The sequence below is a fragment of the Excalfactoria chinensis genome, chromosome 1, assembly GCF_039878825.1.
Source record: "Excalfactoria chinensis isolate bCotChi1 chromosome 1, bCotChi1.hap2, whole genome shotgun sequence".
Lineage (NCBI taxonomy): Eukaryota > Metazoa > Chordata > Aves > Galliformes > Phasianidae > Excalfactoria > Excalfactoria chinensis.
Window position 1 is genome coordinate 51,091,266 of NC_092825.1, and position 13,299 is coordinate 51,104,564.

A 13,299-nucleotide genomic window follows, 5' to 3' on the forward strand; every position below is an offset into this window, starting at 1 on the left:
GTCACAGGAGCTGTGTGCTGTCCTTGCCTTACCTCGCAGGAAGCAGGGAGGGCACAATGCTGGCAGTCATTAGCAGCTGCCTCAGATGAAAACAAGCTCTACTGCTTTAGGGAGACAGAGAGCTCCCCTTCCTGCGGACTGCAGTAGTTGTGACAAGAACCTTGTGGGACGGTTGTTGCATTCTCAAAGACCAGTTGACTGCTGCTGTAGGTTTTATGAATGCAGCTTCTGCTGAATGCAGGGCACACAGTTTGCCCTTGCAAGACCTAGGAACCTTGCTCAGGCAGCAGTACTGGCTCCAAGAGAAGCAGAGCACCTGTCAGCCCTGATGCTCTAGTCCAGCCTTTGCCTTTGGAGACATTAAATGAGATTAAGTGCAACAGCCTAATCCGCTTGCTTCCATAAAGAACACAGCATTTTAAATAACTATGTTTGTACTACTTTGTCCTAGTTTTTACATGACGCATGGCAACAATCATCCCAGAGAAGCTTGTAAGAGCTTTGGAGAAGACTGACAGACTACAGCTGGACTGTTATGTACAGGACTGTTTTCACTCACGAATACATTATTTATTATATATTTCATCCATTTTGGATAGGAGCGAAGAAAACACAAACTCTGATCTATGCTGTGATGGCTGCTGTTGCCCTTTGTTAATTAACCAGCTGTATCATATTAACTTGCATAAACAGTGCTTGGAACAAGCACCGGGGCCAGTAGCTCAGGGGCCATTTTGTGTGCTTTCTGCACGGGCCAGCAATTGCAGAAGCCTCTGATGCTCAGGACCAGCTTAGACAGGGGAAAGGGATGCCCCACCAAGTAAATTAGCTTCTAAGGGATGGCTTTAAAACAGTATTTTCTTTTATTCACAGCAGTGCCCTTCCCCATAGCATGCTGGCTGATTGAAAGCCATCTAAAGTACCCAGCTTTCTTTATTCCTCTAGAGAGATACCAAGACAGTGAGGAACCAAATTCTTTCTTCAAGATTCCACTGTACAGGCCAAGAGTAAGTTAGACTCTGCAGTACTTAGCACTTAATTATCTTTTTAGTTTCAGTTCCTTCACTGTCCAGAGAACATGAAGCTCTAGTCCACTCTGCTGATCCTGGGGTAAGTTATTTATTATAGAGATTTTCTCCATGGAGAAATGTCACTCATTTCTCATCGTCTGTGTCTTCTGCAATGCTAGCCAGGAAAATAATTGTACAGCCTTTACCTTTGTTCCAGTCAATTAAGAAGATCTATGCCCATGTCTCATATAGGACATGCAGGCACAATTTAAGTTTGACCAGTGTATCAGGTTGGCCTTAATTATTGGCCTTTCATTAGAGAACCACTGTTAATTGAAATGAAAGAACAATTTGTGCTCAGTCTTTGCAGCAAGCTAGCTCGGAACTTTCACAGTAAAACTGGCAGAGACAATAAAGCTTAGAATTAATGTACTGTTTTATCCTGCCCAAGGCAATGTGGCTACTGAATGATAAGTGCAGCTGCATCTGGCCCTGCAGGTCAGAAATGTCCCAGTGTGTGACTGACTGATGGCTACAGTGGGAGGAGAGGGAAAGGGCAAGGCATGTTGTTGTTTACACCAGGGCTCATGACAACAAAGTTGAGAACATATCTTGAGGTCACAAGATATTTTGCCCTAATCCTAATAACTGAGCCAGGCAGACTGGCTTTACCACTAACAGATGGATGTTAAGACTCTGAGTTGCCTGAGACCATCAGGCCCACATTTCATAATAGGCTCAAGGGCAAGACAAAAAGTCTGCAAAGCAGGTGTAAAGATGCTATCTCCACCTGAGCTTCAATTAGGTTTCTGGTATTCCAGGGAAAAGTCAGTCCTGTGAGAAGGAAACAGGACTGCTGCTTTTTCCCACTGAACTATTCAAATTTAATACAGTGGCAAAAGAGAATGTGAAAACTTCAGAAGGAAAATAGTACGTCAGTAAAACCCTGAACTGTGCTGGGCTACAGCACCTTACTACTTTACCACCACAGCTAATTCTTAGTGAGCACTCCCCTTGGCACCAGTGGTTTCTCTTTCTATACTACAGAAGGAGAGTTTGACCCCATGTTCTGAGTGCTCCTTGTTCATTTCAGTGCAAGCCCAACCACTCCAGCCACCTCTGGCAGGTATGTAAAGCAACCTCCTGACCCTGTGGGAGTGCTTAGTTCCTCACTAGGGTCAGGGCAGTCAGCTAACCAAGTTCTGTAGCATCTGTAACCTGTAGTCACTCCAGCATCCTTTCCAGCGAGAGGCTTTTGACCTCATATCTTCATGTCTGACAGAATTATGGTGACACATGCCCAAGCCATTTAACTGTTAAGTTTTCCTTTCATGACCCATACTAGTAGTGACAAAGTAGAACACTGTGTGCAGGGTGAACACTCTGGTTGATACAAATCCTTGGCATAAAGATCAGATGTCTGAAATCTGGGGCTGTAAAAAAAAGTACTGGAAATCAAAGTTGGAAAACAAGTTGGTTGAATTTCTTGCTGTAATCAAATAGAGGAATAGCTAAATTAGCACCCCAAGCTTTTCTCTTGCAAGGAGTTACGGCTTGCATGTATGCGTAATGAACTTCCACTCACGGAATGAACCTTGGCAAACAAATGCATTTCAGCATAACACAAAAGCACAAGAAGGAAATAAATCGGCACCAGTAGTTCAGCAGCCCAGGTACAGAACTGGAAAGAACTTCTTGCTTCCAACATTTTGTTATGTCTTTGAGACACCTAAACTATGTATGAGAGATCTCTGCCCAGAAGCCTGAGTAGAGCTTTGAAGGGTTATTTTCATCAATTGACTGTATGCCTTGCACAGAATTGCTCCTCGCTTTCATCCCACACATTTCTTTAATACAGGCAAACAATAACAGATACAGACATGAACACAGACTTCAAGATTAGTTTTACATAGAAAGACACATATTAAAATGCAGAAGAGTGAGACCAACTGCCAAGAGCTTTTCATTGCACTCTTAAAAAACAAACTAGCAAATCCATTTGAAATCAACACCGGGACTAGTGATTGTTTGATGGTCATTTGCACTTAGCCCAGGTCTAACTCCATGACTGCTCTGCGTGTTACTCCTTATGAACCTCCTGAGAAAACTCAAGGCAGAAGCACTGATACAAGTCTACCATGTAAGCCTCTTCCTTAATAGCTGTGCAAGAAAGGGGCAATAAAGAATCAGCTTACTTTGTTCACCATCTGGTGATTAAACGATAAAATAAAAAAGAATCCTTGAGGGTCCATCCTGGTGACCCAGTTACTCAGCAAGTCTATCAGGGAGAAACAAGGAGGCATTAAAAACTGAGTGGCCTCATTTCTGTCTGAAGTAAAAGTAAGCATTGGGACAGAGCAGAAGAGAAGACATTTTTGCATGTTTTGCTATTTAGGATTCTCCAATTACAAACTCTCTCATCACATCAGATGCTTTGTCACAGCACTGGCCTGAGTCAAGAATCCTGGCTCTGAGGATTGGGAGCTGCCAGCTTTATGCAGATACCACCTTCTGCGTGCTGTCCTTTAACAGCTGTGGAATAGCATCTTCCAATATGCATTTTACTCTGAATCTTCAGGCACCTCGCTAAACAGAAAAAAAAAGGGGGTTTTTTTGGTAGGAGTGCTGAGACACTGGCACAGGTTGCCCAGAGAGGTGGTGGATCCCCATCCCAGGAGACATGCAAGGTCAGGCCGGGGGGGCTCTGAGCACCCTCATCTAGCTGTAGGTGTCCTGGTTCACTGCAGAGGTGTTGGACTAGGTGGCCTTTGGGGGTCCTTCCCAATTCTGTGATTCTGTGGACAGAAGGAACCTTGCTTCCACTTTCAAAGGGAACAGTGAAGTACTGTTCAGCACAGGAGGTTCAAGAACTGAAGAAAGCCAAGCAACTACAGATGCAATGTATTGCATCAGCATATACAAAGAAGTCTGTATTGCTGCTACGTGGATGTTGAGGATAAAATAAAGCATACCTGAGTTTACCTGAGTTGCTTTTTGTCAGTTAGGACTCACTTCCAGAACTATAACCCACAGTTACAGAAGTCAGATGCTGTGACCACCCTTGCCTTGCACTGTGTGTGATCATAGAATCATTAAGGTTGGAAAGACCACTAAGCTCATCTAGTGCAACCATCAGCCCATGCCTGTGACTGCTCTAGGCTGTTACTCAGCGTGACAGCTTCTCTTTTCTGGAACACCTGCAGGGACAGTGACACCACTGCCTCCCTGGGCAGCCTGTCCTGCCGCAGCACTGCTCTTTCTGAGAAGAAATTGTTCCTAATATCCAACCTGATGTGTGGGCACTTTTATATCATGGGACATCTTTACCTGAAAGGTTACCAACCCCCCGTCCCTGCAATCCATCACTGACTAAGGGGGTACACTGAAAGGTCTACGCCCAGAACATCCTTACATTTTCCATTGAGCTGGCAGAGCAGTTGGGTGCCTATCAGCCAACAGTCCCTATGCTAACTGCTACCACCAGCGCAAACGGAACTTCAGAAAGGTACGATGCTGACGAACTCGAGGTGTGTTTTTGACACACCTACACTTCCTTGCAGCTCGCTCTGTCCTATAGCCCGCACAGGGCTTCGGTGCCGCGTTCCATCGGGGCTGGGGATGGCCACGCAGCCCGCGCCCCCCGTGGCAGCCCGGTTCCCTCTGCGTGGCGGCGGGCTGCCCCGCGGGGGCCCAGGCCCGGCCCCGCGTGCGTGGCGGTTTCTCGGGGCGGGGCGGGGAGCGGGCGCTGTCCGGGCCGGCACCCCCGCCCCATCGCGCGGCGGCGGCCTCCTTCCCTTCTTCCCTCCCTCCTTTCCTCCCGCCTTCGCTCCTTTCCAGCCTCCTTCGCTCTCGCTCGGCGCACGGGGTCGGCCCCGTCCCGCCATGTCGGCCGCTAAGCACCGGGGCCCCAAGGGGGGCAGCCCGCCCGCCGCCGCCAACGAGCGGGGCGCGCAGCCGGGCGGCTCCGAGGAGGCGGCGGCCAAGAAGCCGGCGGCGGCGGCGTCTCACGGCCGGGGCGGCCGGTCCGGGGCGGGGGGCGGAGGGGGCCGCTCCGGAGCCGGCCCGCGGCGCGGCTGGGCGCTGCTGCTGGGCGCCGCCGTGGTGCTGGGCGCCGCGCTGCCCGCCGGCTGGTACGTCCGGCAGCTGCGGGAGGAGGTCGGGCGGAGCGCCCGCGAAAGGGAGGCCTCGGGGCGGCAGCGGCAAGAGCTCGCCGCCACGCTGGACGCCGTGGTGCAGAAGGTAGCAGGGGCGGCGGGCGGGGGGCGAGCGCACCGAGGCGGACGCCGGGTGTGCGGGAAGGGGGTGCGCCTCCGGGCCTCGTCCGCGAGGATGCTGTCGTGGTGTTGGAAGGGGTGGTCGCGGGGCCTCCCGAGGAATCCGCCCCTCTAGCCTGCTCGGTGCGAAGCCATTTTATATAAAACAGCCGGCACGCTGACGTGGTGGTGGGAGAGCGGACCCTGCTGCCGGGATTTCCACGTTCCCTACCATCGCGAAGTTAAAAGGGAGCCTGCTGGACGCGGCCGATGTGCGCCAAGGCCGGTGGTGTCAGTAGTACGGCTGAACGTGGATGTGGACGTGGCAGGAGCTGCTGCGATGCTGCGCACAGACCCCAGGTCTCCAGTGGAGCTGCAGAGCCGTGCCGCAAGCACTGCTCCAGCTACAGAAGCTGCCCGGCTCCTGCCGTCTGCAGCCCGGAGAGCAGGGCTGGGATGGCCAGCATCGCAGCAGAGATGTAGAGTGGCTGACAAAGGGTGTGGCTCGAGGGACTCAGAGGAAACACTCCTGAATTTTTTCCCTTGAGCCTTATTAGCCCTGGAGCCAGAGCTTCACAAATGGCACTGCCCGTCTGGATCTGTCCCTGGGTGTTTAAGACCTTAATGACATGGTGAACGTGAAAGCATGTAATCAAATTAAAATATATATCAGGCTTCTGTCTGGGGTGTAGTGCAGTGGGTTTGCAGGCAGTGTGTGTAGTTAGGGCCAAGATCAAGGCAGGCAAAATTCCTGTGCCAGCTTAACTGCTGGGAGCCGCCTCCTGTGGGTGCCTGGCTCCCTGTGGGCCAGGAACTTGTAGGATCAGCCTTGGCCGTAGGTCTGTCACAGGGAGGGAACAGAAGACTCCTGTGAGATGGGAAATGGATGTAAGAGTGCAGGGTCTTAGCATTTCAGAAGCAGATTGTAAGCCCATCAAGCTTACTAAAGGGTGCTATTTGTTGCCTGTCTCTGCATTGCTGCAGATAACCTCAGGTATCTTTTGCATATTCTGTGAGATAGGTATATAGAGTAAGATTATAAATAGATGCTTTGAAAGAGAACCAAAACTTCGCTTGCCTGTTTGTAACAGATGGCTGAGGTGAGACCCTCTAATACAAGAGTAAGTGGTGGGGGAAGGAGGTAGCAGAGTTTCGGTATAACCCTCAAAAGCTTTGTGGCTTTGTGCTGCATTTACTGAAGAGTGTACTTGAAGGAGAGGAGCACAGGCTTTCTTTCGGCATTGTACACGTGTGTGGGGTCCTGCATTGTACGTAGAGGGTGCTGGGTGGAGCTATCTTTCCTCTTCAGTTCTCTACTGCAGAAGGCTTTTGTCGGGAGTGTTATATAAACTCATCTGCTTTATGCATCAGCAGGAGGAGGAAAAAGGAAATGATGTGGAATTCTAGACTTGAATATAGCAGTTTTCAGAGATACCTCCTCTGCCCGTTTCTGGTGGCTTTTCTAAGGCTGACGTGTGAAGGCAGTTAATTAAAAATATGAACTTGATGGTTTGGCTTTGTCAGAGAAAAATAAATTCCCTCATAAGATGGGAGGAGAACATCAGTGTGCTCTCCCCGCTCTCTGAACTCCATCTATACTGATAGGGAAAACACTCTCTGTGTGGAAAAAAGAGTGAATGGCAGTCAAGGTGTAATGAAAGTGAGGCTGGTGAGTCAGAGGAATGGCTCTTGCCCAACTGCAATATGTGTGGTGGTATTGCCTGCAGTTTGCCCCCACTTTCATTCATTTCTTGTTTCATGTATGAGCATGAGAGAGTACAAGTGTAAGGAATGCAAAGTTGTTGCAAAAGTTTTTACAGAAGAGAGGGTCAAGGAAGTAATCCTTATGGGTGTTCTTCAAACTTCAGGGATCCTTTGGAGCAAGGGCGAGTCGCATGGCTGAAGCCTACGGTCCTTTCACTGTGTGGATTTCCCTTAATATCTTGGTCCTGGGTTTAGTTTTGCAAAAATAGAAACAAAAATCTTATTTTCTTTTTACTAAGTCTATTAAGTGTTTTGAGATGAATTTCTAGGCTCGGAGACTGACTGGGAACTGCTAGAGCCATTCTCAGTTGAAAAAATTTTCTTTCTAATATGTAAAATAAATTTCCTTTTATTTATAAAATAAAACCACCTTTCCAGCTGTGTATCTAATCAGTAAACATGGCAGCACATGTGGCATGACTGATTAAATATATACCCTTCAGCCATAGGCATGAGGCAAGGTAGCACGCGTTACTCAGCACTTGCCGTCCTGCCAAAGCCTTGAGGTATTTTGTTCGTGATTGATTCCTGTTGCAGCCAGTAGGAGTGTTTACTTTACAAACGTGAAAAAAGTACAACACACACACACACACACACACACAAAGACTTCTCAGCCGCCTTGAGACCAGTATTCTACTCTGCCCCAAAATTAAGTAACACTTTCTTTCCCATTGGTGTGCCTGGGCAAATATGAGAGCAGATGAGCTTGGTGGCCACGCACCCCTTGCCCTCTTCCCTGTTGCTGCCATTAGAACATCAATAAATACAATTCTTGTAGTTGAGAAGCTTCATAGCGTGCCTGAGCCAGTGGTAATCACTTGCTGTGTTAACCTGAGACAGAAGTTAGTCAGTCCCTTTGACTGCTGCTACACCTCTGTTCTCAGCCCATGTACATGCATGCACCCCCGCTCACTAGCAGTGTGTTTGTGTATGCATAATCAGGTACAGCTTATTTAGAACAATGAAGCTTTTCTATGTTTTTATGTTAAAAACTAGTTAACAAGAAAAATCGGTCTCCAGGAGCAGCAAATTGTCATGATTTATACTTCAATTCCCCAGCCATTTCCAGCTCTCCTTTTCCCTTAGTTTTTCCCAGTTATACTTTCTTGCCTGCTTTGAAACTTCTTTCATGTTAAGGCACTGACCTCAGGTTTAATATCCTGGTAGAGTGTAATCTCAGCTGTTCTGTATTCAGAAGTGCATGCGAGTTAGTGCTTATTCTTTGTTTTGTTTTGTGTTCTCCCTTAGTAAAGTCTTGCAGCCCACAGGAATCATATAGAGGGTGGCTCAGGGGTAGAGTTGCAAACTCTGGAGGCTTGAGCTTGATTTTTTACTGCCGTGGGTTTCCTGGATAATCTATAGCAGTATCTATAATCTATAGTAATATATATAGTAATCTATAGTGAGGTCAAGGGTCCTCAGTGGAGGGTATGTATATGGATCTGTAAGGCTCTAGATGCTGTATCTGTATGCCGTAGGGTGATTTCAGGTAGGGAGCATGGGGGGACTACGAAGTGATCATTTAGTATGGTAGCAAGGGCCACCATGATCTTTATAAGGATACAAGTAAGGATAAAATTGTGTTAACCATCTGGATTTTTGTTTTAGGTGCATTCCCTTCAAGCCAGCTTTGGAGATTTTGAATCCATGATGAAAATTGCTCAGCAGAAGCAGGAGGTTACTGAGAAGGCGGTTAAGCAAGGGGAGAATGAAATTAATCGGATCAGCGACGTGCTTCAGAAGCTGCAAAATGAAATTTTGAAAGACTTGTCTGATGGCATCCACATGGTGAAGGATGCAAGGGAACGAGACTTTACATCACTAGAAAACACAGTGGAAGAGAGACTAACGGAGCTAACCAAGTCTATCAACGATAACATTGCTGTATTCACTGAAGTCCAGCAAAGGAGCCAAGACGAAATAAAAAATATGAAAGCAAAAGTTGATTCACTAGAAAAAGCAGATGCGTATAAGCATGAAATAAAGGTGCTAAAGGACGCTTTTGGTGAGATGCAAGCATCCATGAAAACCAAAGAAAAAGACATAGAGACCTTGAAGAATACAATAAACTCCATGGAGTCTGATGTTTATACTGAAGTGAAAGAGTTAGTCAACCTCAAGCAGGAGCACGAGAAATTCAAAGAGGCTGCGGACACTGAACACCTCTCATTAAAGGCTTTACAAGAGAAAGTTCTGAGAGCAGAGGAGTCTATTACGCATCTCCCTGGTGACATTAAAAGACTTGATGAAGATTTACTGCGTATTAAAGCTGAGCTCAACAAATGGAAAGAAAACGAACTCTTTAGAAAAGCGTTAGAAACTTTTGAAAACAACAGCGAAGGACTGGAGTCTCGATTGAGACACATAGAAGAGGGCTTGAAGTCTGTAAGTTCTATTGCTTCTCAGCATGGCGAAAAGTTACAATTGTTCCTTTCTAAGGAAGCAGAATATGACAACAAGCTCAGTACTCTAGAACAAAGCATGAGTGGTCTTCAGGGAATCTCAGACATGGACATAACTTCAGTCTCAGACGTTCTGAAAAATCTCGGTGAATCCCAGACCTCGCTGTACAATGATGTAGAGGACTTGAGAAGAAGTATCAGTGACTTGCCATCTTCAGGTGCTCTTGAGGATGTCCAGAAGCAAATTAGTATATTGTTGGATCAGGGAAGTCTTCAGGTGGATCAAGCACATTCTCAAGGATATCTCGAAAAATTTAATTCTGTGGAAGGCTCTGTGGATGAACTGAGATCTTCTGTCAGCCAGGTTGATTCTGATTTGAAAATGATCAGAACTGCAGTGGATAGTTTAGTCTCCTACTCTGTGAAAATTGAGAATAATGAGAACAACCTGGAGTCTGTCAAGAGCTCTATAGACGACCTGAGGAATGATCTGGAAAGATTGTTTGTGAAAGTTGAAAAAATACATGAAAAAGTTTAGGCAGCAGTGCTCCTTGTGCATATATTGGATTAAAGAAAATAGCTTTTGTATGCCCAGTTTTTTACTCTTTTTAAAAGCAATTTGATACCTCCAAAGAGAATACTTTAATAATAGAGACAGTTCTGCTTGTTTCCTTTATTTCTCTTTTTGTGTAGTTGTTTGTTTTGTTTTGTTTTGTTTTGTTTTCTGTTTTATTTTGAGAAAACATGAGTTTAATTATGGGTTGAGTTTCTAAGTGCTTCTGTTCTCTGTAAAGTTGTACCACTGCAACTGTAGTGGTGTAACTAAGGCACTACAGCCTCATCAGCGTGGGCACATATTTAACGGTATGAAGGTGTTTCACACTATGACATTAGAAATCCCACACCAAAGGACCACAGCTATTCTGGTATGAAAAGTGTACAACCATATGCACCGAGGATTTGACTCGTAAATGTGTTTTAAAAAGCAGATGAACAAACCTATCACCCTGTCGAATGAAGAGACCTATCGCCATGACCAGCTTTGAAGCGAGTCACTTGTTTCTGTAGTTGTGGCTCAGCCACGGGGTCAGTTCACCAGCTATCAGCTGAGGTAGAGTCCATTTCTTTGTGCCCTGAAATTGTACCATGGAACTAATGGATAAGCTGGACCTCCAGTAAGGAATGTTATGAAGTAGTATTGCTTGGGCATGAGGCGTAAGAGAGGTGCTCCACCATATGGCTGGAGAGATTAATTGCTTGTGGGCTTCTGTACTGGCATCTTTTAGCTGCTGGTGCAAAAGACTGGTGCTCAGAAGGAACATTTGCAAAGAAGGTACAGTAATTCTTTGTGTATTTTTGGGCTGTTTCTTTCTCATAGAGACCTAAGACTCCATGATACAGAATCTTCTGTAAAAATGATCACAGATGAGGAAAGAGGACTGAAATTGCGGCTGTCATGTTCCCTGTATGGCAAGCATGCTAATAATAATAATACACTTCACAACACAAAAGGGGGGAAATCAGCATGAAATCAGCAGAATTGCTTCTAAGGTATATACGTTTCCAAGTTTTCACACAGCTGACAGTGACCTGAACTTGGAGCCAATTCCTTATGACTGATTTCCCCGGGTATCTGCCCAGGGCATCAGTTATGAAGGATACTTCCTCTAACTGATTGAGAGAGGGGACAAGGTATCACAGTGCTCCAGGTATTTATGTTCGTTTCAAAACCACTTTCACATTGAACTTTTTTAGTTTTCTGTATGTTCAGAAAGGATATCCCTCTGTTCCAAGTTTACTTCTGAAGATTTGGTACAGGGTTCTGCACATAGATATCTTGAAAACAGGGACCACCGCTGGCTTGTGTGCATTGTGCCCACCTCAGCCTGCACTTTGGCTACATTAGGAAAATCATTCCTAGGAATAGCACTTCTCTAAAGTGGTCTGTTTGTGGGAACAGCACAGGTGAAAGGGAGTTCTCTTAGCTACGTAAGATAGCAAGCTGTATCTTGTGTTGTTCACACTGTAAACAGGAAAGAACTGCTGGCGAAGAAAGGGACCCATGGCATTAAGATAACTGTTGTCACTGTTTGAACTGCACTGTTCTTTGTTGACTTCTCAAGTTCTTGAACAACGTTCTTTAGGTTACTGTGAAATGAACTGTATGGCTTGTTTGCAGTATTTTTAATGCATAATAAATGTTTGGAATATTCTTTGCACTTTTTTTTTTTTTTTTTCTTTTTCTGGTTTGCTGCTTTCTTAATGTAACGTTTGCCAAGAGGTTCCCAGTGGGTAAATGGAAAGGGCCTGAGGGAAGCACCAGAGCTTTATACTGAGGAGGGGCACAGCCCTTGACTTTTCAGCTTTTACTGGAGGTAGTTTAGCTGCTGTGCTTACAGAGGAATTCTTGAAGATGGATTTCGAGCCTTATCAGTGCTGCGGTGTTGTCTAGAATGCTCAGGAGCTTAGGATGATAGTTGCAAGGTGAGAAGTATGTGATGAATGCAGTGAATGCATGCGAGGCTGGATGCCACCAGCAGTGCCATTGGTGTGACTTTCTTAATGCCCAAAGCATGTAGAACAGAAATAATGTACAGAAAGGACTTACATAATATTTGATCAGTGACTCAATGTCCAGATGGAGACCAGTGACAGGTGGTGTCCCTCGGGGGTCAGTACTGGGACCGGTTCTCTTTAGTGTCTTTACCAATGACATCGGCAGTAGGCAAGTTTGTGTATGACACCAAGCTGTGTGCTGTGATCAACATGCCTGAGGGATGGAATGCCGTTCAGAGAGTCCTAGACAGTGGGCACAGGAGAACCTCATGAGGTTCAACATATCCAAGCACAAGATCTGTACCTGGGTTGTGGCAACCCCCATTATCAGTATGAGCTGGGAGATGAAAGGATTGATTGCAGCCTTGCCAAAAAAGACTTGTGGATGCTGGTGAACAGCAAACCGAACATGAAACAACAATGTGCCTTCAGCGCCCAGAAAGCCAATAGTATCCTTGGCGGCATCGAATGAAGCATGGCTGGCAGGGTGAGGGATGTGATCCTGCCCCTCAACTCTGTGCTGGTGAGACCTTACCTGGAGTAGTGTGTCCATGTGTGGAGTCCTCAGTACAGGAGAGACATGGACCTGTTGGAGTCCATCCAGAGGGCCATAAAAATGATCCAAGGGATGGAACACCTCTACTGAGAGGACAGGCTGAGAGAGCTGGGGCTGTTCAGCACAGAGAAGGATCCGGGGAGACCTGAGAGTGGCCTGAGAGAGGGGTCTGTAAGAAGGCAAGGGACAGACGTTTTATCATGATCAGTTATGAGAAGACAAGGGGAAATGGGCTTGAACTACAAGGGGGAAGATTTAGATTGGACATAAGGAAAATGATTTTTATAGTCAAGTTGGTGAGGCACTGTAACAGGTTGCTCAGTGAGGAGGCCCCATCCATGGAGGTACCCAAGGTCAGGCTGGAGAGGCTCTGACCATCCTGATCTAGCTGTGGGCATCCCTGTTCATTGCAGGGGAGCTGGACTGGATGGCTTTTAACAGTCCTTTCCAAGTCAAATGATCCATGATGTTTCTATTAGTGTTGGCATCATCATGTCCTGAGAGTTCCCAAGGTCCACTTCACAGAGATAGATAGGTAATACATGTAATTAGGCTACGTATGTGTTCAACAAAACAGGGGAGCACCCAAACCCTTCCTACTAAAGGAGAATCAGTGCAGCCTTTTGACAGGGAGGTATTCAAGACAGGGAGGTATTCAAGACCGTGTAATGGCTTTGAAAGGTAGTATCCTCCTAAGGAGGGAGCATAATGACACTTTAAAGCCAGCCACATGGCCAGGCCACATTAGACCTCAGAGG

The 13,299-nt window shown here is 46.4% G+C and overlaps 1 protein-coding gene across 1 annotated transcript; it reads left to right on the forward strand.

Annotated features, from left to right (window-relative positions):
• Positions 1–4,404: 4,404 nt before the first annotated feature.
• On the forward strand, positions 4,405–11,647 carry CKAP4 (cytoskeleton associated protein 4). Its single transcript, XM_072353181.1, has 2 exons — positions 4,405–5,249; positions 8,636–11,647. The coding sequence occupies exons 1-2, from the start codon at positions 4,521–4,523 to the stop codon at positions 9,965–9,967; spliced, it is 2,061 nt and encodes a 686-aa protein (XP_072209282.1). The 5' UTR covers positions 4,405–4,520; the 3' UTR covers positions 9,968–11,647.
• Positions 11,648–13,299: the final 1,652 nt, after the last annotated feature.

Excerpts from the sequence above, each read along its gene's own strand:
- CKAP4 (XM_072353181.1), top strand. The coding sequence starts at position 4,521 with ATGCTGACGAACTCGAGGTGTGTTTTTGACACACCTACACTTCCTTGC. Across the intron at positions 5,250-8,635 it reads TGGACGCCGTGGTGCAGAAG|GTGCATTCCCTTCAAGCCAG; the intron begins GTAGCAGGGGCG and ends TTTTTGTTTTAG.